General features: G+C 37.9%; 1 protein-coding gene across 2 annotated transcripts in view; it reads right to left on the bottom strand.

The window, feature by feature from the left end:
• The window catches only part of LOC121328840 (guanine nucleotide-binding protein G(I)/G(S)/G(T) subunit beta-1), a 28,727-nt gene extending 1,964 nt beyond the window's left edge, over window positions 1-26,763 (bottom strand). The window contains exons 1-9 of one of the 2 annotated variants that reach the window (XM_041273936.1): window positions 26,403-26,763; window positions 7,288-7,409; window positions 6,003-6,041; window positions 5,523-5,629; window positions 3,172-3,235; window positions 2,197-2,359; window positions 1,793-1,859; window positions 731-932; window positions 325-541 (exon numbers count right to left, since the gene is read on the bottom strand). In XM_041273936.1, the coding sequence (XP_041129870.1) occupies window positions 325-541; window positions 731-932; window positions 1,793-1,859; window positions 2,197-2,359; window positions 3,172-3,235; window positions 5,523-5,629; window positions 6,003-6,041; window positions 7,288-7,344 (916 nt within the window). In that variant the 5' untranslated portion in view covers window positions 7,345-7,409; window positions 26,403-26,763. The remainder of the gene's footprint in view (window positions 1-324; window positions 542-730; window positions 933-1,792; window positions 1,860-2,196; window positions 2,360-3,171; window positions 3,236-5,522; window positions 5,630-6,002; window positions 6,042-7,287; window positions 7,410-26,402) is intronic. The other variant, XM_041273934.1, reaches the window with a different exon arrangement.
• Between the last annotated feature and the right edge of the window lie 219 nt (window positions 26,764-26,982).

The following is a 26,982-nucleotide window of genomic DNA, read 5'->3' as shown; positions in this document are numbered from 1 at the left end:
ACACTTTCCCCAGTTTGCTCACTGGCATGACTACCCTTTAAAACACATCCATTATAGCTGCCATTACTACTCATTCACCCATGAAGCAACCTGCAGGAACCATTCCTGGATTTTTTTGGGGACACTGCATCCTGCATTGGGTACCAGTTATGTCTATTGCTGCGCTCCAACACTGTTGATCTTAATAACAGCAATGCATAGACAAAGCTACTTGTTTATTTTTTAAATCTTGCACCAGTGTAACACACACACACTTTCTGTATGAAAAGGTCTTTGCGCTCACATGATTTTGGTGCACCAGAATAGGGCGACACGTCTGCTTACCTGCACGGTCAGCTTTGAGGGAGTCCCAGACATTGCAGTTGAAGTCGTCATATCCAGCTAGCAGCAGACGGCCACTCTTGGAGAACGCTACAGAAGTGATTCCACAGATTATGTTATCGTGAGAGTAAACCATCAACTCCTGGTCAGCACGCAGATCAAACAGCCTGCAGGTGGCGTCGTCTGAGCCCGTTGCGAATGCATTGCCATTAGGAAAGAACTAGAAACAGAGAAGATATTAATATTATCACCTTGCTTAGTTATGATGCAATCTTAGATTTGGTTACTTACATAATATTTTCATCACTATTGCCACTTACTGTAAAAACTATAAATGAAACGTTTAAAAAAAAAAAAAAAAAAGTCCAAGTGTTCTGCGTTACCGTTGCCAACAATGGCTCTTACTTACGCAGATGGCATTGATGTCTGACTCGTGTCCAGTGAAAGTTTGTCGGCACATTCCTTCTCTGACATCCCAAAGCTTGGCGGAGGCATCGCAAGCACCAGAGACAAAGCACCTGGTATCAGGTGCAAGTGAGAGGCTCATGACATCCCCAGTGTGGCCAGCAAATGTAGTTGTCTGCTGGCCAGTTTCAATATCCCACAGAGCACTACAAACAAAAGGGAACACATTGTATTTACGAAAAAATAAAAAAAAAAGTATGAAAGTCTCTCAAAGCTCGTCAGGCTACAAACAAACAAGAATACAGCAAGTGTAAATATTTGGTAATGTGGACGTGTCATTTGAAAGATTTGCATAAGTCATTCTATAGTCATTGACTCGCTGCCTTCAGGCAACCCCTGGAGTTTAAATAGGACACTAACAGTCAAATGATTTTTTGGTAGTCATGTGCAACAGCGACTTTCAGTTCCTGATTCTTTACTTGGAAATCCGATTCCTTACAACATGCATGCACAGCATGTTGTTTTCTCAACCTGTTCTTTATAATTGTCCTTTTGTGTTCAAATCATTTAATAAAATAGCAGCTCTTAATTGTCATCTCCCAGTAACTTGTCTATTCACAGTGCCCTCGTACTTTACAAAGAATTACAGACTAGTGAAACAAAGAAAAACAAAAAGCAGTAGAAAACTTAATTGAATTTCATTGGAAACATCTGCCTCTTCCTCAAAAGGTCAGAAAACAGTCTGAATTGTTTGTGATGAGTCTCTCCCACGAATCTAATTCTTGCATATAACAAAAACCTATGTATTGTTTGAGTAGAGAAGGTATTCATTTCCCTTTGAAATGTCAGAATTTACAGTAATGCAACAGCCTGTGGGTTCCCATGTAGTGTTGGCGCAAGAAAAATAATTTACAATTTTGCTCCATTACAGTATAAATCTCTGCAGCAGACAATACATTATTTTTATTTTCAGCCGTCAGAATAAGGTTACTAGGAGGTTTCCGCCCTGCTGCTCAGAGGGGAATTTGACATTGCTCAAGATTCTACTGCAGTTCCCCTTACTCACCAGGTGGTGTCTCCAGAGCTGGTTACAATCTGGTTATCATCCAGGAAACGACAGCAAGACAGGTAGCCTGCAAATTAAACAGACAGGGGGGAACAAAAAAAAAACAAAAAAACATTGGTCTTAATTTCTCATGATCATACAGATGCTAGAATGCAAAACAAAATACAGGCATGCATATACAAGACTCATTTTTTTGTTTCAAATAAAATCAGCAATGGAAGAAAAGGTTCTGAAAAAAAGATTTTAGAATGTGGGATTCTGCATCAGAGAGTATATCCTGAAAACTGCAGCGGTTACATGCTGTCTAGGTTTGGGATATTAAAAGGTTCTTAAAAAGGGGAATACTGAGCTCTTGCAAACTTGCACTTTAGTAGAAATAACACTAATATAATACAATGCTCTACCTGTGTGTCCAGCCAGCTCACGGCTCACACGGACATTTCCTTCCCGTGTTTTCAGGTTGTAAATAGAACACACGTTATCAAGTCCACCACAAGCTACATAGTTTCCAGAAGGAGCGTACGCACAGGTCATGACCCAGGAGGAGCGCAGAGGGATGGCATGAACCTTGGGACAGATACAAATCCAGTTACTCAAGACTACTCACAATATTTTAAGATTCCAGTACATTGAAATCCTGCAGTCCTTGTTGACAGAAGGCATCTTTTTGTACTGCAAAGCTTCTCATTGCACGCTGTTTTGGAAGCTCGACGTCACATAAGAACATGCATTTATCTCCGGTCCCTCCCTCCAAGCAATGCTAATTTCCCTCAATACTTATGCATAGGATGCAGAGATGGAAATAAGACTCTTATTGCACAGCAGTTTCTCCCATTCCAGGTTTTACTTCATTAGCCGCAGTGTATAGGTGATAAGCTCTGGTGCATCTTAAAACATAGTAAAACCAGGAATGGATCAAACTGCTACGTAATGGGAGTCTTATTTTCATCCTTGGGATGTGTCCTAAATTTACACAGCACCACGCAATTCTCTATAATGGTGCACTTGCAGTTCAGAAGTAAATTCTGCTAATTACTGCCGTGGATTTAAAATTAAAACTACTATGAAGATGCATAATGATAGGCCAAATCAGTTTTGATTCAGATGAATTACCTCAATTAAAAGCTGATGCATAAAAAAAACAAAAACACCCCACCCACATCAGCGTGTCATCATGTGGGTATGAATTTACGAAGACTATTTTAAATACAGTTCCACTCTACATAAAGTTGTATGCTACAGTACATCTGTTAGGGTTCTACAGAATACAATGTGCTACATTACATCTTGTAAATACTGTGGCTAAATTTTGTTACACCGGTCAGTTTTTTTTTTTTTCCCCACATTACATAAGTAAGCAATGCTAACAGTGGTCTCACCTTGTTTGTGGTGTAGCTGTCCCAGATGATGAGTTTGCCATCCTGGGAGGCACTCACCAGCAGTCTGGGGAGAGAGACAAGAAAACATTGATGGTGATGGCAGGAACACAAACAAAATTATAACTGGGTCAATAAATAGGACTGGTGTTAAACAGGCATCCAGTAAGCTTTCAGCAAACATCCCAACCCAGTACAGAACTGGGAACCATATGCTTGTATAAACTGGAAGAACTTCCCCTAAATAATAATTGAAAAGGACACAGAGCAAGTACAGGCAATTTGAGAAGATATTTTTGGTTTTGTGGACAACAGTATAAGCAAAATAGACTAAAGTTTCTAAATGAAGATGGGGAGTAAGTAATTATTAATGTGAGATTAGTTTAAAAGAATACAAATGAACAGAAGTTAAATATAAATCACTTCTTTACTGGGGAGAAGGTTGCTCTTGTCTAACTAAATGTTTTGAACATCTACTACTTTGAATGTTGGCAAACCTTAATATGTTGACAGTTTCTCTGAATGGATACAGTGGTTTCTTTTTCAATGAGATTGTAGTGGAATCATAAAATACTTAATTTACCATTGGTCATATGTAAAAGGAACAGTAAGGACACAATTTTTCCAAAATTGCTAGCCTGTGCACAGAATCTTCTTGATTCAGATCTGTTCAGCAGCTGTTCATAAAATGCCATCATTTCTGCAAAATACCTTAGTTGGTTAAATGTACACCTCTAGGGAAACCATTAACCTTAATACTAAAAATAGTTATTTTAATGAAGACCAACCTATTTTAGTCATAATATGATTGCCTTGGTTATATAAAAAAAAAAAAAAAAAAAGAAGTCAAGGGAATTTTGCGTTGGTGCATTCAATGACCATATTACCAAAAGCGCCAATTGCACTCCATAAGTGGAAATGTGAGCAGTATTTAAAATCAATATAAAATGCACAACCAATTCTTTTTGTTTTTGTTTTTTTTTTTACCCCTTTACGAGATCACAGTCCTAAAAATTTTCAAAGCTTCATCAATTATATCAAAAGGCAATTTTTGTACAGCCTGGAAGATTATAAACTGCATACCTCACATATTGGGACATTTCCTGGACACTGAAAAAAATTGTAATGCAAATCCTGGCACTGAAACAACCTTTAATTTATGTCTTCCGTTTGCACTTATTGAATGTGGCTTGCAAGAGACAGTGTGGTAAAAATTGCATATCCTTTGACCGGAGGACTGGCTAGTAAACTTGTTTGCCACTGGCTGAATACCGTCTGGGTGTGGCCCTGGGAGGGATTGGACCTCCAGCGGAGCAAGCTTCTATTCTGGGATGAAATAAGCCCAACTGTACGTAACATAACTTTTATATTTCTACAGGTCTTTATGTTGATTGTTCTGTTTGGAAACACACACACGAGAATCAATGTACATATTTGCATACGATCGCCTTTTCTCTTATAATGTTAAAGGCTGAATAACTTTCTCTCATTCCCCTGGACAGATGCAATCACACATCTGAACATATATCCTCAGCCTCTGTAACGTGGCAACCCCACGTCCTTTATTCACTGTAAGATACTTAACAGGGCTTGTCCAGTATTATCTCAGCCTGCAGACAGACTGTATTAGAGATACAGGAATTAACCACCTCACTTTCATTAGATTAACAAGATGCGTTTTAATTTAATTTACTGATTAATGCAACACCAGAATACTCTCATTTTTTTGTTTCAGGTAAACATTTGAACTTCCTTGTATTGAAACAAAGTGAAAATTCAGGGGAAGTACGGGAGATAAGAGCAAAACGAAAACATGCACCTCTAACCATGCTCGACCTATAAGCTTTAAGATCTTGTAGTGAAAGTTGTGTAAATGCAAAAAGCCTTTTTGTCTAGTTCCATGGACTGCAACACTACAAATAACTGAGAAAACTGCAGCTTTGAGTATTAACATTTCTGTTATCACCTCTAACAATGTAAAATCAATTTCATCAAATTAAATACACCCCTTAAGACAGTAACCTAGCTCCCCCCCCCCCCTTTTAGAAAGTGCAAAAGTTGAGCAGAGAACCTTTACAAATCTGTTTAATTTCCCTGATGGCTTGCTGCTCCATGTAAATTGCTAGTTCATTAGTTTTTCAGGGAGTTCACTTCAGTCAGCTATGTGAACCACAAGTATATTAACCAGAAGGTCTAACCAGTCAAATTCTCTTCCCTCTGTCACCATTGTTCACTACACAGCATCATATGGTTAACAAAACAGGTTTATATCATTTTATATCATTCTTTCACAAACTCTTAAGCCCTATTAGCATCCCTTTCCTTCGTATTACTTTAAACCAGCTGATACTAACCTGGAGTCAGTGCCCCAATGCATGGCATAAATTTTAGCCAGATGACCCCTCAGTGTTCGTCTAGTGCGCATCTGAATTCTGCCCACAGGATCAATATTAGCTGTGACCTAAAAAAAAACAAAAAGCAAGTGCCAACAAGTCATAGCATTTACACAATTGGAATGATCTGGTATCAGAACATAAATGCATTGCAGTGATCAAAAGTACAACAATTTTACACAGAAAAGGTAAGCCTTCTGTATTTCAGTGGGGGTTAGGGTTAAGATATGTGTTGCTACCCCCCCTGCTCCTCTCTAATTCTGGGATGCTGAAACACTTAATTTTAGGTGAACCATGCTTCAATCGTGAGCTTCGAGCAGCTTTGTAGGATTACTTTTTTCTCCCTGCAGTCTTTAGAGCTGGATTCCAATCGCTGCGTCTCCCATAGCCCCAACCTTCACCCCTCTCCCTTTCTCAAAAATAAACAGTGTAGGTCATTACCGTGCTCAAGGTGGCATCTGCACAGGATTTCCTGGCATCCTGGAAGAAAAAGATGAGTATAAGACCACGAATGCTTTTACAACTTTTAAAATATTGCAGTTTCCCAAACTTTGTTACCCGAGGCCCACTTTGTTGTTCGTTAGACAGAGTTGTCTGCTCTACAGCACTAAAACTTGAATCTGAAAACACAGTCCACCTTTGGGCCCAGGCCCACCAGTCTGGAAACCGCTCGTTTATAGTACATGCACTTTACTATCGTTTTACACATCCTGTTTCACAGCGATGAAGCATAATACATATTAAAAGAACTTCAGTGAACTTAAACTATCGGAAGTTTACTTCTCCTTTCAAGCTAACTGTACCAAGCCAGATTTTTTGTCAAATCGTTGTACTTTAAAATGAGTAAGTGCTGGAAAGAACTGTCAGAAGTAGAATGTACACAGCTGTGGAATTGAAATTTTCATGCAAAATGGAGATGAACAAATGTGGTACATTCACCCCAGCAAACTACCTACATGCAATAATCTCTAGAACATAAAAAGTGATTAAAGTCCTGAGACATTGGAGTAAACAGGTTAGCAGTATCTCTAAAAACAAGATGAAAACAAATCTAAAAAAGCAAATGTACATTTTGTACACTGATCAAAACCAAAGAAAAGTTTAATACGAGCTCTGCACAATCATCCCCTGTAAACCTGGTCTTTGTTCTATTAAACACAGGGCAGGTCACTCATCCTGTCTGGACCATTTCCAGGCTCAAATACACAACAGGATCTGGTTTAAATCACTCTCCTGTAAAGTTTGTTTAGACTCCTTCTCCAAACAGTCATTTTCAAATCTATATCCAGCATTCTGCTCACAGTAACACAAACCTAAAAGAAGAAGGACTCATCTACATGAACTCTCCTTCACTCTTATAAATCTGGTCATGTTTGGATTAGCACTGGCATGTCGTCTATACACAAACTATCCTGTTGTGTAAAAAAAAAAAAAAGGTATGCTCCATACACATCCACAAGACTGACAGTGCAAAACTATGGGACTGCTTTAAAAATAAGGTCTGGCTTTCTGTGGTCAAGCACACCTATGCTGGAAGACAGGTAAAAATAAGTCAGTTAGTCACCGTTATTACAAAACAAACTGGTGGGTAACTAATTCAGTCTAATTCATTATGTGACCCTATTGATTACCCGTGTGTGTGTTCCATAATACGTGGCAGAAAATGAACAAGGAAGCGTACTGGCTGCCCTTTATTGGCAGATGCAATACACAAGTGAATACATACTCTGATCTGGTTCCTGAGCTGCTCAGACTCCTGGCGTAACTGGTCGAGTTCACTCATTTTGCTGTGCTGAAGGTGCGCGCGTCACTTCTGCTGTCGGGACACTCAGATCTGAAAGAGATGACCTAGTCTTGATCAATATTATTGCAATATCACATTTCAACAGTTTCGGTGTTGATATTATTTTGACCAGTCATATCTTATACACACTATCGAAAACAGACACAAATCCAAATTTGGTGAGATTGTTACAAATTGTTCAGAAAAAAAGTTATTTCACAGATCATTTAAAATAGTATCTGTCTTATAGTGAAAGTATGGAATTACCAGAGTTTACAAGCGTTGCTAAATTAACAACATAAAACAATGAAGGGTTTAAAGTGCTGTATTGGTATACACAAAAAAGTAACGGTCGGCTGCTCCAAGCTGAGTTACCTTTCTAAGACCTCTTTATATTCTTCTAATAGGTCTCAACTTCACAAATGGATTAATACCTTTCATGGCACTCGGCAGCATTTGCTCATGAATGAGAAAAGACTTTGCTACATTACTGCAGTGCTGAATCACCACCACAGGATCTGCTCATTTTGGATCACCACAATTTAAAAGCACATAATTCACAAACATCAAAACTACACGGTCAATTTATAATACATGCAAATGAATTCCATTATGTATTAAAAAAATAAACCCTAAGACCTACTATAGTTTAAAAAAAAAAAACCTAGCAAATCTTACCATTTTTTTCTACACAAATACATTACCCCTATCTGTCACAAAATTGGCAAAAGCAGTTTGAAAACCATCATCCAAGTCAAAAACAAAGCATTTACAGTACCTTATTCCTCTCAACTATGTTATAAGCAGAATCTGCTTGCTGCCTCCAAGAGTAGTATGTTCAAAAATTCAAGAGTCTAGTGCTAGCTTGCTAGTGGCCAGTCCTCTCTTTCTGCATCTTGTCCCAATGTCATCCACAATCCCTGGGACAGCGTTGAGGTCAGCTCCTCAGCTAAATCCGGTTAAGACAAAACCTGCTGATGAGCCTAAAGCAAAGAAATGATCCTTCTGACCCCAATCCTCCGACACAGTCTCGGCCCCAACACTCTCACACACTCCAGTGAAACCTTCTATGATAAAGAAAAACAAAAAGGCTTTCCCTCAAATATGGAGACAGGGAAATATTCTGATACCATAAAAATCTGATCTACCTACCTGTCAATACAAGGTAGAATTTAAATCAAGCACAGAATTGTTTCAACTGGGGCCATCGGTGAACTACACTGTAAACTGACAAAGCCACTAGCTGAATAATTGCAACTATTTCACCCTTCAAATATCAGTAAACCACACCAGCAAAAACACAAGCCAGGAGAGTGGTTTACAATATGCAAAAATTGCATGCTCAGAACCGCTGCATTTGCTACAAATTGTGTAGACACAGACAAGCAGCTAACTAGCTGTATAAAAACACACATCTTCCTCATACAGACTTCATACTGAAAGGCACTTAAAGTACAGAAGCCAGGGCACAACAGCCCAGTCAACTAGGAAAACATACCCAGTGTAAAACAGGGAGAAGTGCCAACAACCCATCTCCTTTCCTATAATCCAAAACCATAAAAACAAGCACCTCTTTAACAGTGCTTGCTACTATGAGCCTCCAGTCTTGTGCCAGTCTTCAGACCCAACACTGAAGCCAAATATCAGTGTTCATTGTGTAGTGGGCTCAGTATGCTATTGCACAGAAAATCAAATAAAATCAACTTCTTGCATCTAAAAATATCCAGAGACCTTGTAAATGCCTGGTTTTTGTTTCACCATTATTCACTGGTGATGGTCGAATCTGCAAGCTGATCAAAACTCCAACGAGATGAGGCACAGAACCTGTTTTAGTTTATACCATCACTATCAACTACAAAAAAACAGGCCTGTGATACATGAAGCAGGATAGCAGCCAACTGGAGGTCTAAAATATCAAAGCAGGACATATAAAAACATCAAGGCAGCTCCTGGAGCCCTTTTCAAATCCCAACACAAGAAAATAAATCTATTCAGTTCCCTTACCTTACAGTGCCTTTTGAAAGACTTGTGTTCCTTGGCTGGGAACCTGAATGACCAGGTTCTCCAGCACACAATCTGCCTGTACTGCAGCTAACTGGGTCTGTGTCTGCACAAAAAGCCTAAACCTCCTAATCTTGTTGATTTAAAAAAAAAAAAAAATGCAGGTATCCATCGTATGCAGGTAATTCCCTCTCTCTCACCTTGCATTACACAGAGGTGTGCTATGCTGTCAGGACCATTTATCAGGACCTTGTAAACTGAATGACCTGAATATTGCTTTAATCTCATCCCTAAGCGCACTCATACAGTACGCTGGTAATTAATAAAAAAAACTTTAGAATTTAGCTAGAACCTTGTTGCACTTTCTCAAAGTCAAGCCTTTGATGCCAAAACTGCAAAATATTCACAGCTGTTTGCTCATGCTTACTACACAATCCTCAAATATTTCTTCATGGGGGAATTTTTTTTGCCATAATGCTGCCCACATACCGAATTTAATACCAAAGAAATCTACTGCTTTAAAACTGGGAGACAGAGCCTTAAAACATAAGCTTCCCATAATCATGCCTTTAACACAATACCTTCACACAATTTACACAAAAAAATAAATACAACACATTTCCACCGCCACCCCCCAACAACCATTTGTAAATAGACTTGCTCTGAATTTTAACAGCGTGATTAACATGGATTTAAAAATCCACAGTAAAGCTCTATTCTGACACACTGCAAGAAAGGAAATAATACCATGTGCATGAAATGGATGCAGTTCAGTAAACCATGCTCATATGCACATGGAAACTACACAAGTTTTACGTACATTTCACCTTGGAGGTTTACATGCTATTTCAGTGTCCTCGTTTATAAAGATTTCACCACCTTACATAATAATGTAGCTTCGTGTGTCACAATGACCTTCTTAATGAAAGGCATTTCTCCATCTTAGTGTTGGGACTGTGCCTACAAATCTTCTCACAACAGCCTTTAAAAAAATAAAGCACGCAAGCTGATTTTTTCTTCCCCTTACTATATAGTTACCTTTAGTTTCCCAGTAGCATGCAAACTGTCAAAAGTAGAGGCTTTTTTCTGCAGTCATAGGGGAAATTCTCAAACTTCTGGCAACCCTGTATCATCTAACACATTTTTACATGCATTCACAATTGAGGAGCAGCTTTGTTTTAGTGCAATGCAAAACTGAGAATTCTTTCAACATGGGCTGTGTGAAACTAAAGAGAAATACTGGTAGATCCAACTCTATCTATGAAGATTATTATTATTTTTTTAAATTTTAAATTTCCTCCAGTTTTAAACAATATATTTTCTGGCACCGTGAAAATGTGTAGAAAGAGAACAGGGAGATATTAGTAAAAAAGAGAAAAATGTAAAAAAGTGCTGAAGATCCGAGATCTCGCAATGTCAGGGGACAGCGCAAGATTAAACTAATAAGACTGAACTAGTTAAGGCCACTGGAGAGAAGGAGGAGGATAGCTAATTAACTCCCAATTTAAAAGGTTCAAAATAAATAGAATTTTCTATCGATTCAAATAACATTAAGGACTATACAACAAACGTAATGTTTTCACCATTTCTGGTTTACCATCATTCTGTTCCAACAAGCATTATTTGGGCGAAAGCCGAGTCCAATATTACCATGAAGTAAACGGATACAAACCTGACATTACTGTTTTGTCTATTTCTGAATTACGTCTGGTAGCGTTTATGACAAATATCCAGCATGCAGGGTCAGATCAAGCCAGGTCTGGCTGTAGTACACATTAGCACAGATACCACTATATAAAATGTTCAAGTAGAACAATCCTATATATAATATTTTCACTCCACATATTACAGAAGAATGGGCTGTACAAGAAGTAACGATGACTGTTTAACCTCCATAATGACCATCATGAACATTTCCTGGATTTAAATTAAATGACATGAAGTAGCCCTACATGTCATTTTACCCAGTTTCTCAAAACAAACAAACAAAAAAAAAAACAGCTAAGTGTTTTAGAAACTTTGCCTTCTCCCATACTGTGTCATTTATAAAACATGAAACCCCCGATTCTGGAGAGGAATTAATAATTAAATAGTCCCCTTCCTCCCTCCCAGCTGGCGTAAGATCTACAATAAAAGGCTGCTTTGAACCATTTTCTAAAATGTTTCAAAGAGATGTACAGTTACATCCTAGTGTCACACACATGTATATATATGTGGTGTGTGTGTATATATATATATATATGTGTGGGTGTGGTAGTATATATATGTTTGGGTGTGTGATATATATACATATATATATATATATATATATATATATATATATATATATATATATATACACACACACACACACACACACACACACACACAACACTATATATATATATATATATATATATATATATATATATATATTATATATATATATAAAAACAGACAATAGGATCTCGATTGACCGCAAAATGTCCCTGATCCTCAGTTTACAGTCAAAAGGTGCCTAGAGCTTTTGTCAGCACTGCATCCGTTTCATATACCTGCCACCTGGGTCTTCCGTGTAGTTGAACCTCAACCTTTCGCTCTCGTCTAAATCGCACGGAAAACAAAACACTGTGTTGCTTATTCTATTTAAATAGATTTTTGTATAAAAATCAGATCAGTTAAGGAGGGTCATGGTCAAGTTGTGAGTCAGATTCCACTAGCATTACAGTTAGCACACGAGAGACGTATTGTTTTTAACGCAGCAGCAGTGTTCCTCCACTCACTAGCGTGTTGCTATTCCTAGTCTCCTCTCTCTATATAAGCACCAAGCTGCAGTATCAGCCGACAAATTACAAACAGGAAGCTGTGGCAAAGACCTGGGTGTGGCTTATTGCAGCACAGTGCTCAGAATCCACCTTCCAGTAAATCTCCCTATGTGTTATGTTATTTCTTATGCAAGGCTTTGTTTCAGCTTTTAACATTCCACATCACCATGCAGACACATTCGAGCCACAAGCCCAAAATCTTCACTCCACTAACACAGGGCCTTCATTACAATCACCACCCCTTCTGTTTTCTGGACTCTGTTTACCCCATTCCGTCTCAAGTTAACCATAGTACAGGCACTAAAATACACTGATAACAGTGCACCACCTTTAAGCAAGGTAATCTATATTACAAAGCTTTTTTTTCCTACTTCCATTATGTGTATATCTATATTATATCTATATATATATATATATATATATATATGCACACACACACACACACACAAAATACATAGGTTTGAGCCCCCTTAAACATTGTATTAAGGAGTTGTGCAGCTCCTGGTATATACAGTAGCTTTATTGCACAAACCTTTTAACTAAAAAAATTATTATTCAAGCACAAAATCTAGTTAAGCCTCCAGGCACTAAAGTATCAAACTACCTGGATAAACATTGAGCCAATTTTTACTGGTGTCTCTTACTAATAAAGCTTTCTCAGCAAAGGCCTTCAGTACTTCTGGATATCTCGCATCAGTGTGCTGGGTTAACACTAACCTTACACAAAAGCATGTGGCTGGTGCTACCAGTCTCTAGGGTCAATGAGTGAAGAAATGCCCTACTGTATACACTGTGTCAATCTGTGTACACCGAGTCTATTCTAACGTCTACAAATCATTTTAAAAGATCACCCTGCTGTATTTGAAACCATGCCTGGTTTAGAGAGAATGCCATAGTTATTATTACTTATCACTAGATTATAAACTGTGTCCCTCACAGGTGCCTTTCTTGGAAATCTGCCATTTACTCACTTATTTAGCATTTCTGTTGTGGCACTGTATTGTATACCGTAGTTTACTGTGGGAGAATATTCCACACAGTCGATTTGCCTATTGTAAAGTTTGCTAGGTCATGTAACATTGCCTCTGCAGTAACACTATGGCACTTGATAAACAAGTTAAGGTGGTCTTAGCTTGACAACCACCGTTAACAACCACACACTGCAAAACCTCCATGAACAAACAATGTTTCATTCGAGGCAGCCTAAGGAAATGAGCTATGTGAATAAGAACAAGGCAGAGGAACAGTTGGAATGCAGGGTTTGGATCCAAGCAATCTCCTTCATTTTGTTCAGCAATGCATATTGACAATAAAATGCAAACAAACACGGGTGCTGTAATCACATGAACTGTGTTACTGACGCCGGGATCACTAAACTTGAGGTGTCGAGCATTCCACATTGCACTGAAAAGAGAAGCGCTACCAGGTAGGATTTCTATTTCATTCTTTTAACCTGAAACCTTATTGGTGGTTTTCTGGTCTAACAGATATATTTTGTCTAACAATGCATCCTATCAGTTTAAGAATACTGTATGTTCTATTGGCAAGCTTAACATCTAGAAGAGCTCTCCATTATTCCACATTACTATACCTATACATCAAATATCTGAACAGTTTAGATGCACTGACGATTAAAGTCAGTCTCCCCATGGCAGTTCTGAAGGAGTGCTTTTCTTAATGTTTACGTAAAGCAAGCCATTATAATCGTTTCCATGCAGATATGCTGCAAGGGGAGGGGATCTCAGGGGGGGTTTCTACCAACAACAACAACAACACTTAACTCCTTGCCTTGGGAGGAAAAATGACAAATTAATCATAACACAAACACCTGCTTACCTCTAAACCGAACTCAAGACAGACATATAAAAAGGAAGGGCCACTTTCTTTTATTCCTCTCTGCATGCCCTAGATTCTTCACTATTGTTAATACAGGAGTAACGTCACTCAGTGCAAACATATATGGGTCACTCTGATGGCCAACCAACAGTGTCCCATTAACCAGCCAACGTCTGCATCAGAGAGCTCCATCTGGCAAGATGTGAAAAAAGCAGATACTCTTTCTCTATAGGACAAGCTAAGATGTTCACAACTTTGGTGCCAGGTACGCAAGTCAATCTTTACAATGAAAATCAAACTATCATTTTAATGGAAACAGGGACCAAGGAGGCTGACAGATGGGGAGACATACACATGTACCAGCTTGTTTAAGGGCAGGCTGATTGTTGTAGAACTATGCCATAGGGAAATCAAGGAGGTTATTTTTTACCACCACCATACAACAAAAAAGTGCTTAGCTATATTCATTAACAGGTATTACTAAATCTTTACTTGCAGGGGCTTGAAATTGAAATAAGTCAAATCAAACAGGCAGCCAAGCCTCACACCTTCACATTCAATAACTGCAACCTACACAATTCAAAGTGAAGCTACTTAAAAAAAAAAAAAAAAGGCCTTAGCACCTTCAAACCAAGAACCATAAATACAGTACCAAACAGTTATTATGCTACACCAGTAAACGTGCAAGATTAAAAACACAGGATATTATGAAATAGACATTAATGAAATGATTTGCTGCATTTTTTGGCAAGATCCTTGTGCGTGTCAGAACTCCTGGATTTGAAACCTAGCAATACAATCAGCGCTGGTTCTGGGAGTAACTTACCCACAAATGTTAACACAGGAGAGTAAAATGTATTTTCAGGGGGTAAAATGCAACATTACGTTGAAGTCATGAGTAATCTTGATAAATACTGTGCAATCTTTAATGGTATTGGTGTAGCCATTAAAAAAAGAACCTTCCGTTTTAACTGCAACGTTACTTTGAACTCCACTTTAACCACGTGTGTTCTACAAGGTTCTTTATCGGCGCAGTGCATTTTTTGAGGTATCACACCACTGCAAATTAATAACGTTACTTCTATTTTAACATAACATTCTTAAACTCAATGTACATGCTAAAACTTAAATATAAAACCATACAGATAAATAAAATAAGGAAACCCATTAAAAGTTATAAAACAGTTTGTTTAATATTATAGGCACCTTTTCTTTAGCGGTTGCCTCTGACGCTGGTTCCAACTGGCTTTGTAGCTTGACTGGGGTGTTTACGCTTCAACCTGCGTAGCTTTGAATTTCTTATTCTTACTGTGATTGGCTGCAAAGACAACAGGGCTAGCCAGAGATTGGACAATGTTTGTTGGGTTATTTTTTCTTGTGTACAGTTGTAGTAACTGGAGACATTGTATTCTGGGAGATATTGGTGGAAGTTTTAGGGGAGGTGGGAGGGTTGAGGCAGACCAGCTGTTCAGCAAAATTGCTACGTGTGTTTTCACACATTAAATTTAGTATGTATTTCTGATTTTTTTTTTTTTTTTAATGTGTAAACACAGCAGGTACGCAACCTATCTAGAGCGCTAAATACAACACACACAGAATAGCCAAAAAAGCCTGTCCTGCAGGGCACCCAAAACCACACTCATCTCTGATTACTAGTGTCCTGCATTCAAGAAATCTGTGCCACCCCCTTCATGACTATAGGCTGCCCTTCTAACCACACTGTCTTGATTCCACTATGCTTTCATACTCAGGCTGATGGAAAGCATGTTCTGCAGGCTACTTATTTTAACTATCAACACTATATGTGTGTTTAAATACCATGTTTTAATTGATCCAAAGACTAGACAGGTATGCATAGTTTTATTTTTCTATCATAAAAAAAACAGCATTTTCTATTCCCCAGAATAGAAAATTAGTAGCCCTAGGCTTTCTGCTTTTCTTTGTATTATTTATCAGCTTTCATTTGTAAAGATAACAACTGACAACAGCTCATGAACAGCAGCAGCAGAAGACAAGTCTCATGCGTCTATTACCACAGAAAATAAGAAATAATTTCAAGTTTATATCCAGTAGCTTAAAAAAGGTGGTGGTGGGTAAAAAAAACAAAAAAACAAAAACACAGGTAAAAGGATTTTATGTAGGACTTCAGATTTTACGCAATGAGCTGAAATGATTGCTAACTCACTCACTATACTGCTGTGTCTTGCATTTCCACCCAACCCTGCACATTCATACACCAGCAATGCCTAACAAGCTACCTGCAGTAACAAACCCTACTGATCCATTAGCATTACACTGAAGAAATTGTCTCAAATAGTGGAGCTAATGAAGCTTTGCTGCTGAGGCTGGATTCTGTACTTCCTGCCTGAGGGGTGGCTGGGGGTGGGGTGCGGAGAAATGTAATATCTGGATGACAATAGCTTTTCCTGATCCCAAAGGAAAAGCTGCATTAAACAGGAGCAGCTCCCATTTCCAAGACGGAAGAGAAGGAAAACCAAAAATAAAAAAGTAATTTATATATATGCAGCTTTCAGAAGAATCAACTAGGATCATTGAGTGTTAAAAGCAAGGGATTGTCATTAATCATGTATCACAACTACTGGTTAAAATGTCAAATAATTAAACATATTGCATCATTTTACACAAATGAATGAACATCAACAAACTATTACCTATGCTTTTGTAAATCATAAGTATGGTTAAGCATGTTTACTGCCACTGTAGCCTAAAACCCACTAATAAATAAATATATCACACATACAGTTAAAATATAAAAAAAAAAAAAATCTAATGTTGTGTGGTGGAAAGAATGGAAATAAAGCATTAAGAGACAAGATTGACCATTTATATAGGCATTTAAATAACAAGCCGCAATCACTGGCTGAAGAGGCAAATGAGTCTTTGAAAACCTTGTTGCATGAAAGAGGGAGTGCTTTTGCTGTATTCATTACATTGTTATCTAAATCCAGAGAAAATATTGAGATATGGAGGACCTGTGATTAAATACTTTATTTTTGAAGTCTGAACTACAAAAGTACTACAACCACAAAAAAAATTATATATATATATATATATAAATATATATATATATATATATATATATATATATATATATATATTATATCTATATATGATACAAAAATAGATATATATAATCTATTCTGTACAAAGTGTGCATTCAAAATGGGTCAGTACTGCAGTTTAACTGAACAGACAAATTGCATTTTCAAATTATAGATTCATAGGTCACTTATTTTGCAAATCCTTGATTACATATTTCTGAAATCAATGCATCAAACTGGTCCCCTCTGAAAAGTGTACTTACTGTTTAACTGAACACTCATTTGCCCACCAGTATCCCACAATACCAGTCTCCTGTAACCAAGATACAAGGTACCTCAAAGGCAATGGTAACCAAGAAACAAGAGCAAAGTTTACATGTTGCAAACAGATCACAGCACAGATTGCATCCAACAAATATAAATCGGTGTTCACAAGTTATGTTCCACGTACTAGATCTTTTCCGAAAGTCTTACAATAGGCAGCTTTTTTAATTTTCTTTTGGACAATCACAGTGCAATCAGCACTCAACGTTAGATCCTCAATACATTTCCTTTGCACAGTACATCAAACGGAGAAGCCGATTTAGGCATCCAACTTCAGATTTTATTTTCTTTCTGTACGGTTTAAAAAAAAAAAAAAAAAAATCCAACTGTTGACTTTCAGGTCGATTCTTCACATGCAGTGAAAGCTCAGTGTATTCTCTCTGTGCAGGGTAGAGAATAGGAGTGATCTCACTCTGGGTGTGGTCAAAACAGGCCAGCTGAGCACATTCAAGAAAGCCTTCCAGTTGGCAGAGTACAAGAACAATGCTGGAGAAGAAAATTAAAGATATAAAGGTGCACCTATTATTATTATTAAGGTCCAAAGGGATTTTTTTGTGGACCCCCTCTCATTACCCAAAAGTCTAGCTTTTTGCCATTAAATCAGCATGTTTTTGCTCTATTTTTTTTTTGCTGTAGTCTTTGATAAACTAGGCTCATAAAAGCTTGGGGCCTCACCCGCCCGCAGGTGGCTGCTACGGAGTGTGGATGACATAAGAATCCAGTAAAATCCCTGATCTTTTAACAAAATTGAACATAAACTGGATCAAGATACAAAGCCTTTTTGCAGCACAATTAAGTGTATTTTCTACTAAACCTCCACGAGGTGGTGTATGGTATGGAACAGTGAGACAGATTCGTTTTTATAGGGCTGTGAAGATGCTGCAAGCTGTATGAACTAGTAAAATCAGATCTAGAACTTCTCGTCCCAAACAAGAAAGAAAAATATGCATACTCGTCTAGTCTCTGGGTCAGTAACTTAATATTTATATGCAATTAGGTCGACATAAAATACTAATTGGGAACAGAATGTTTCTGAAAACTACGTATTTTTTGTTTTGTTTTTTTTTTAGGTTTGCAGCAGTTCTCTTCCAGAAATCTAGTATGAAATATTAAAGTTACAGTATCTCAGGAACAGGAAAGAAAATACTAACCTTTCCTGTTCAAAGCTCTTTGCTTCAAATGTCAGCCCTAAATGGAATTCAGACCATAAGCATGATCCACAGTCAAGCACTACACACTGTTAACACATTGCTGTCTAGTGTTGCAGCTACACTTTCATATTAAAAGTTGACAGATGGGAAACCCAACGACAAGACACCAAGAGATGTGCAATAGTCAGTCCCCTTCACCTCTTTTTACCTAAAGCAAATAAATTGCAAGACTTAGGCCTATACTAAGGTTCTGCACGCCAGGCTTTTACAGACGTGAGCCCAATTTCATTACGACGATTCTGGCATCTCCAGCATAGCTGTTAAGACTTATGAGTTTATAGTGCCATTTATTGAAGCAGGCTGTGAAGTTGAGGTCTTGGGTTTAAAGTGGAAAACTAAAATCAGAATATTTTAGAAGTGGTTTCCTTGACCTTACAGGTGTTAAGCAGCGCCCATAGGAAACTGATACTCTGCTTCAGACAAATGGATGAAGTTTAGTTTATTTCACCAGTAAAGCTTCATTTCAAGTTGACAAATGTTTCAGCTAATGAAGGCAATAAATTATTAACCAAGTGACATGCGGCTTTACATTACACAGGTATCAGAGCTGCATTACAAATGTCCAGTCTTTGGATTAGTGTGTTTGTATGTGGGATTTTGGTAGTATTCACCTTAATACAAGCATAAAAAAGGCATGCTAAAACTGAAATGACAGCCACCTGTCCACATGGATAAGACAGGGAATCCTACTTAATGAAAACAGTAACAAACATCTTATAAAAACCATATTTAGACAGCCAGTGGAATTAAGTTGCAACGCTACTGATCAGATCTGGGAAACGGCACTGCAATACAGTGCAACATTTTAGAACGTTTGAATCCATAAAATAAATATATTTCTCCCCCCTTTAAGGGTAAAGTCACTAACCTTCTTCAATGGTAAACATCAGGGTCTGGGGTTTAGGGGATTTTGCACATTTTGTCCAGCCACTTCAGCACAACATTAAGGTAATGCTGGACTACAAGGGAATAACGGTATGGATTACATTTATAAACCAGCTCTCATTCTCCTTTGCATGACACTAAGACCTGGATGGGGAGCACAGGGCTAAAACACAGTAATTACATCAAGACTCTTTCTTTGCAAAAAATAAGACGACAAAAAACAAACTAAACAGCAATGCTCAGATACCACAAACCATGAATGAATTCCAGGTTAAAAACAGACTCAGTTAACTCCCATCAATCCTTTCTATAAATTGCTATATAATCTTATAATTAAAGAAAACTGAAGACTGATCCAATAGGGATTGAAGACCAAATATACCCAAGACTATTACTATTGACAGCTCTTGACAAAACAAAAAGCCCTGCTATCATTTTCATACATTTGCATGTAAAACCTTGCATAGTTTATCCTTGGTCCCTCCTTCCAGCAAAGCAGACCAATCACCTCCATTCCTTATGCATAGGCTGCTGCTTCTAAATCTTTACATTCTATATACTTACCATGTTCACTGATAAATGGTAAATCTTTACAGCTTAAATGTGAGCGGAAACAGACTGCTTTTAAAATTCACAAGGGTGGTGCTGCTGCAGGTAATCATGGATGCAAGGCAATTTGCTAGCAACTGTATGCATGGATACCAGCTATGAATTGCCCTGAAAGAAGTCCCTTCACAGCATCTCCCTTGTGTGCCAGTTCTCAGCTGTAAAACCATACTTATTTTCCACAGGAACATCATGATGAAATAACTTGCCGCAGGATAACTATCAAGGGTTTTTTTTTTTTTTCCGCAGGAATTTGCCGAATTGTCATCTGCTATCAGAAATAAGTTTGTTCAGCAGGACATGCTTTGACAAATCTTCAGATGTTACAGCGTAACCCTCATTGAACCACCTTGAAAAGTGACTAAACCTGCCTGAAGTAACCAAGCAGCAAAACCGTCAGAAATGTTGCTTGACTAGAACACTACTTCTATACGTAACTGTCATTTCTAAGTACAGTAATTGCAATTGTGAAGGAGGTGAGGGGGCATTCAAAAAATAAAGTCTGGTTGAAGGGGAAAAAAAACCCACTTAAAATTAATACATTTTAAAAAGTGTCGAAGCAAAGATTATTTTGTCCCGAGAATATAGTATGGGTCACAAATCCTTTTTCAGACAGGTATATTTTGAGGTTCAGGCACATTCTTCAATAGTACAAGCCATAGGGATACATGGGAAAAGGCAGAGTAAACACTATTCAAAGCAGAGGTCTGAGGTTTCACATGCAAAACAAGACATCCAGTTAGCATGCCACAGCTCTACATGTTTAGTGTACTGTTGTCCCTCTGAGAAACAGTTAAATATACTCTACTTTCCGATTACTTTGCTTATTCAAAACAGGACACAAAGGCAGCATCGTTCTTTTACAGTAAAGCATTTGAAAAACAAACAGCTTACTATTAAGCTTCAAAAGTACTGTGGTGCTTCCCAATACACACTAACAAACTAAACTCATGTTATTCTTTACATCTTCAGTCTGCATCCAGATTTAACTTGGATTAAACCAGGACAAGAAACTTGTGAATATCCATACAACACCGAGCGACAAACAAGTACAATACTCCCAAGGCATCAGTCCATTAAACTAAGAACTGTAACACAGAAATTCCAGGTGCTACATCTGTAATTGATTAAACACTGCAACAATCAGTTGTGTAAAGATCCAATAATGCAAGCAAATAATGCAAGCAAATAATGCAAGCAAACAGATCAAATTTGAGGTCTTCCAGTCCTTCAGTTCAAAATTCAAGATATTAAAATTGCAATTCACCAGAAAAACAAGGAACAATGTAACGACGAAATCCAAAATGTATTGGATTAATACCAATCTGAGGAGTTTTTGGAGCCAGTTTTACTCCTACAAAATCTAAAATTCTGAGAAAGAGGGCACAGGATATATTTCAGATGACCTAGACAACCAGAATAGAGGCTTGCTGACTAGCAAACTTAAATCTAAGTCAGCTGTAACAACAATACACACCTAAGGCAGGGTTTGAAATAAACTGCAGTGTCTCAAAGTGCAGTGCAAAGCAGGACTGCTGCATTCCCACCAGGTGGGTGGGTCACTCCAACTCTTCAAACATAGTAAGGCATGCACAGAACCAGTTTGTAGTTTTTAGTTTGTTTTGTTTAAGTGGTCCGCTAATTTAGCACATAACCATGTTGTGACCATATTACTTATTCAGACACTTTGGGATCTAACAACTAAGATTTACTTAGGAGTGCACTCTGTAACGGAAATACTCTGCTTTGCAGACACGACAACACTAGAAAGGAAATACTACTAATTCTAATAGTGTGGATGAACATCTATTTTCTCTTACAACACCCTGAAATGCTGCTGGAATCCACTGCACAGAACTATGATTTTAGTGGCTTGTGAAGAAAACAGAAACTATAGTTTCAGGCTCTCAATGCAGAGATGCTTTTTATCGTCATCAGTTTAGCTTTTGTGGAATCAAGCCACAACCCTAGACAATCAAAAATCTTTACCACATCACAATTATTTAGGAACACATGTCAACAATCCTAAGGCGGAGCCCTTACAGTTCTGTTCTGATTGAAGGGACAGGCAAGCCAGCGAGTCAACTCCTCACAGCTTGTGTGTAAAATCTGTCATTGTCTCACTGAAAACCCAGCCCTGAAGGAATCACATGGGATTGAGCTTCAAGAAAAAAAAAAAAAGTTTAAGCATACTCGTACAAAGAAAAATAATGCTAGGGTTCCATGGACATATTTTGTCTGTAGCCCAAGTGATCTTCCCTCACTTGAAAGTCATAAAACCATTCTTTCCAGTCAATGAAACCAAGTTCTTTCAGAGTTCCTGTGGCAGCTTGACCCCCCCCCCCCCCATTGTATGACAGACATATATTACATTTAAATGCATACCCATACTAACAACAGTCCAAGCAAAAAACACTCAAAAATCTCCCTTGATTAGTCAAATCCTAAATGGAATGCATTTAGGTGTTACTTCCAAGCCCGAGGGTGTCATTACAAAACAATTTTCCATTCAATATTCACCAATACTGATCCACAGAGCTGGAAAAGGTTTTATTTGTGCAGTTTAAGACCAAAAGCCCTTGATTATGTGGATAGTAGTACATTCAAGGATTACACATTTGTTTTTTACTTTACCCAAAGGATTTACAAACAAATCTTTTTTAACAAGTTCTTATTTTTCTTTTTGAGGAGCACATGCCTAACACCTCTATGGAGGTGTTGCTGGTGGAGTATTTATGAGCAGCATCGTCACAAACAGGCTTTGCATAGCGACTAAACCATACGAAAGTCAGTTCTCTTGTAATGCCTGCCTCATGTTAATTCCGATATAAAAAAAATACTTCTTCAAAAACTTGTTTCCCCACGTGCCTTCCATAAGTATTGTGTATGCTGGACTCTGTACCTGAATTATCCACACACATCACCAGGCCACTGTATCCGCCCAACTCTTGTCTCGGACAAATAATGAGGCTTGTTAGTAGGCCACTATTATTCACAATTCCATGTGACTGAAGCAGGATAATATTATTTGAGTAAAACAGCACTATCACAGAACAACCCAGTAATCAACTATGGGGACCTATACAGAAAACTTTAATGAATGTTTTAAAAATGTTTTTGTTTTTAAATTACCATTTTGATAAACTGATAAGAATGTTAATAAAACGCTTCAAAAATATTCTTTAACACAGTCCCTTAAGTTTTGTGTGTAGGACCGATTAAAATATAGTTCCAAATAAAAGTGATGCTTCAAATCATTAGCCTTCTGATTAACTACAATCTTATATGAGTGTCCTCATTTTAACTCAGCCTTTAGAACTCAGCCAAAGAATCTTTAGAAGTTTCAACTACAGTAAAAACACCATTAGTAAAACCCAGAATGAACAGCTCTTTTGAATAATGGGTATTCTTGCATAAACAGTGTGTCCTGCTTTTAAAAGAACAATCTAAACTACATTGATAATCTGTTTTCAAAGAAACAAGGCGCTGTTTTAGTGACCCGTTTTCCTAAACAATAAGCCTGCTTGCCACTCCCCGCAAAAAGGTGTCTATATCTTGAAAAAATTAATCTGCAAAACATACAGCTGAAGATCAGATTCCTCTGGAACATACAGACATACATATAGACTGTGCCTCATATGATGTACCGTGACCAGAGAACTACATGGGGAATTTGGTGCTTTAGTGTGATCTGTATCCATCCGCAATTACATACAACCACTCTGAGAAAATGTGTTTAATCTTTTTATTTACAAAAAAAAAAAAAAAAAAAAAAAAAAAAAAAAAAGATGCAAATATTAAAAGGTTGTAGTCAGTAAAGGGGGGGGGGGGGGGGGGGGACACACAAACTTTCATCACATATGCTACAGTAGAGTACGTGCCAATTTATTTAACACATTAATGCCAGTTTGAGGGATCGATGCATATATATATAGATATATATATATATATATATATCATATATATATATACATATACACACACACACACACACACACACACACACACACACACACATACATATATATATACATATATATGATATTGCCTTGACAAACCAAGAAAGAATGAGGGTAGGTAAGGAAAAAAGAATCATCTTTGAAAAAAATAAGATGTTCAGTGGCCAAGAATTAATGTGAACCAATTAATAATCTTAAAATGAAGACAGGCTTCTAAGTTAGGCCTCCATACACAAATTACCCACAATCTGGTCATGCGCAGACCACCTTGTCACTTACAAGCAAGAACAAAATGAAATACCTCACTCTCACATCTATAAAGGCTTCTACATCGCATATATTTGTTAAAACAAACAAGGTTCTACTGATAACTGACTCACTGTTCCTCCCCTCCACCCACCCCGATATATCCAGCAAGCACTGCACTAAAAATAGCAAAAATAGAACTCAAAGCAGCGATTTTAAAACCAATGTCGTAAATTTGCTGTAAAAAATAAAAAAGCACACCGTTTAAATAATTAACGGTGTCGTTTCATTTGAAAACCCTGCCCTGTTCTCTCCTCTTTCCTTAAGTGATGGTGTTGCTGATATGGCTTGCATTGAAAAGAGGAAAAGCTGCAAACGCCATCTTGTGCATTGCAGCTGCTTGGGCCCGGAATAGAGAAACTCATTCATTCAAACAGAGAAGAACTTAACTGGATGCATTCAGCTTTGTAAAACTAAACAAAAATAGCACATTTCTCCTCTTAAAATACAGCCCTGGCTGCACATAAACAAAAGTTGTTTGCGGTAAAAAATAAATAAATAAATAAATTTAAAAAGGAGCAACGGTATTTGCAGTCTTACCATTTCTGTGTATGTAGTAAATCACTCAACATCCTGCTTGCTCTCTGGAACAATATATCAGCATTAACAGCATCAAGATCCGTGGAGATCGAACAGTGTCTTTCAGGCAGAAATCCCCTCTCCAGATTGATTCGTCTGGTTTTTTTTATGCAGCTGGAGTATTCACAGCTTCCTCATTTTAAAATGCATGCATTTCCTCTCCATATTTTACACTCAGCGTTACAATACTAAACAGCTATAGGTAGGCTAACAATGTTCGGAAGTCAAAACAAGATGACACCACCCTTTCCTTTGACCGTAGCTGTATAAAATAACGTCAAAATCTTTATCTGATTGGCAGCTCATTAAAATCAGTATTCCTGGAATTAATTTGGATACAGGAGTGGTGGAAAATGCGCTTTTCAGACATACAGAGTCTGCAAATCCACACCGAACACGCCATCCAGCCACTGTCACGAATAACATTAGGGTGCACAATATTTGGGGTGAAACGATATCGTTAGACCCTAACGTGTACTACTATGGGTTGATTACACATTCTTCCTGTTTGATCACAACACTCTCATCATATCTGATTCATAGGCCAGACAGTATGCGCACAGCCACTTGAATTATTTTCTAACACAAAGCTAAAACGTATTTAAAATAAAGCATTAACATCGGTTTACCAAATATTAGCACACTCGATAGTTTGCAGAACCTGACCTCTCGCTCAGTCTAAAGTCGTTTCTCCATTTTTTTTTGTGATTTTCTAGACTATTTCCCCCTTTTATACCCTAGATTTAAAAAAAAAACTTTCCGAGCCAGTTAATTATAATTGGAATTAAATCACACCCAGGCAACCCAAGCAATTATACGGAGCTGTGTAGTAAATAAGTATTTTAATAACGCTGTCAATGGCTGTCATATGCCCATTAATCTCTGTCATCAAGGATTTTTCAAATTAATAATAAAAAAAAAAAAAATACAAACGAGTCTCACATTGCTGCTATCAAGTATATTATCAGAGCATTTAATAAAACAATTAAAATAAATAAATAAATAAATAAAATGAGGAATCCGAGCCAGCCACATCACAAATCAAGACATTTATTTTCCGCTCTCTGGGTTTCAATACCACAATGCTTCACTATCCAGCAGTCATACAGGTTTAAGTAAAAACCGTTCACGTTTTTTGTATAAATTCAGTACGATTGTCAAGAAATCTATTTTTTTTAAAACGGTAACATCACTCTAAAAATCTACTACAGTAATAAACGAATCCACGACGCCTGTTCTTTAAAAACACAAATCTTAACTAAGAATTCGTATATCAATTGCAATATTATTGGTGTTTTGTGGTACAAATTATTTGTTTTAAAACACAGCTCTTTTTTTAAAATTAAATCTGTCCACCATTTATCTACCCCCACCCCCGTCGCAGCACACACAACAACCCAAAATTAACCCTTTCTCCAACAGCCTGATATATGCATTCTCGGATTTTTTTTTTCTTTCTGTTTTCTTCTGTGTTATTTTTCTTACCTGTTCTCAGTCAGGGTGCCCGCTGTTTATATCGCAATGACTGGGAACGGCAATACCGGACTCTCCTCTCCACTCCGACCGACACGACAGACAGACAGACAGCACTCCCCGAACCGAGCTCTCGATACGCCAAGGGAAAAAACACCGGCACAGTGGCGCAGAGAAGGGCAGGGTTCACCGCAGCGAAGACAAAAAAAAAATATATATATATCTTGGGTTTGTTGTTCTAAGTAACGCTGTTTCGTTCAGCCCAGACCCTGCTTCTCTAGCCTTTCTTTTCTCTCTCTCTCTCTCTCGCTCGCTCGCTCTCTTTCTTCGGCTCTCTCCGGCGCATCAGTCGCTTCCTCCGGCCATCAAACAGCAGAGATGGGCGCGGTAACCCTGCACCGAGCTCCGGGAAACCCCACGCTGCGGAGGCGTCAGCGCGCTCGCAGCTCTCTGCGATCCAAATGCAGCGCGGGAAACTGGGCCAGCCGCAGCGTCAGCGCCGAGTCAGTGTGAATGTGTGTAAAGTTTGTAAACCTATTTGAAACTGAAGGGTGATAAATTGTTCAAGTTAGCAGCGGTACACAGCAACTCG

This window comes from Polyodon spathula, chromosome 16 (assembly GCF_017654505.1).
Source record: "Polyodon spathula isolate WHYD16114869_AA chromosome 16, ASM1765450v1, whole genome shotgun sequence".
In the NCBI taxonomy this organism is placed as follows: Eukaryota; Metazoa; Chordata; class Actinopteri; order Acipenseriformes; family Polyodontidae; genus Polyodon; species Polyodon spathula.
Note: the sequence above shows the minus strand (reverse complement) of the source record. Positions and strands in the feature narration are given on the sequence as shown.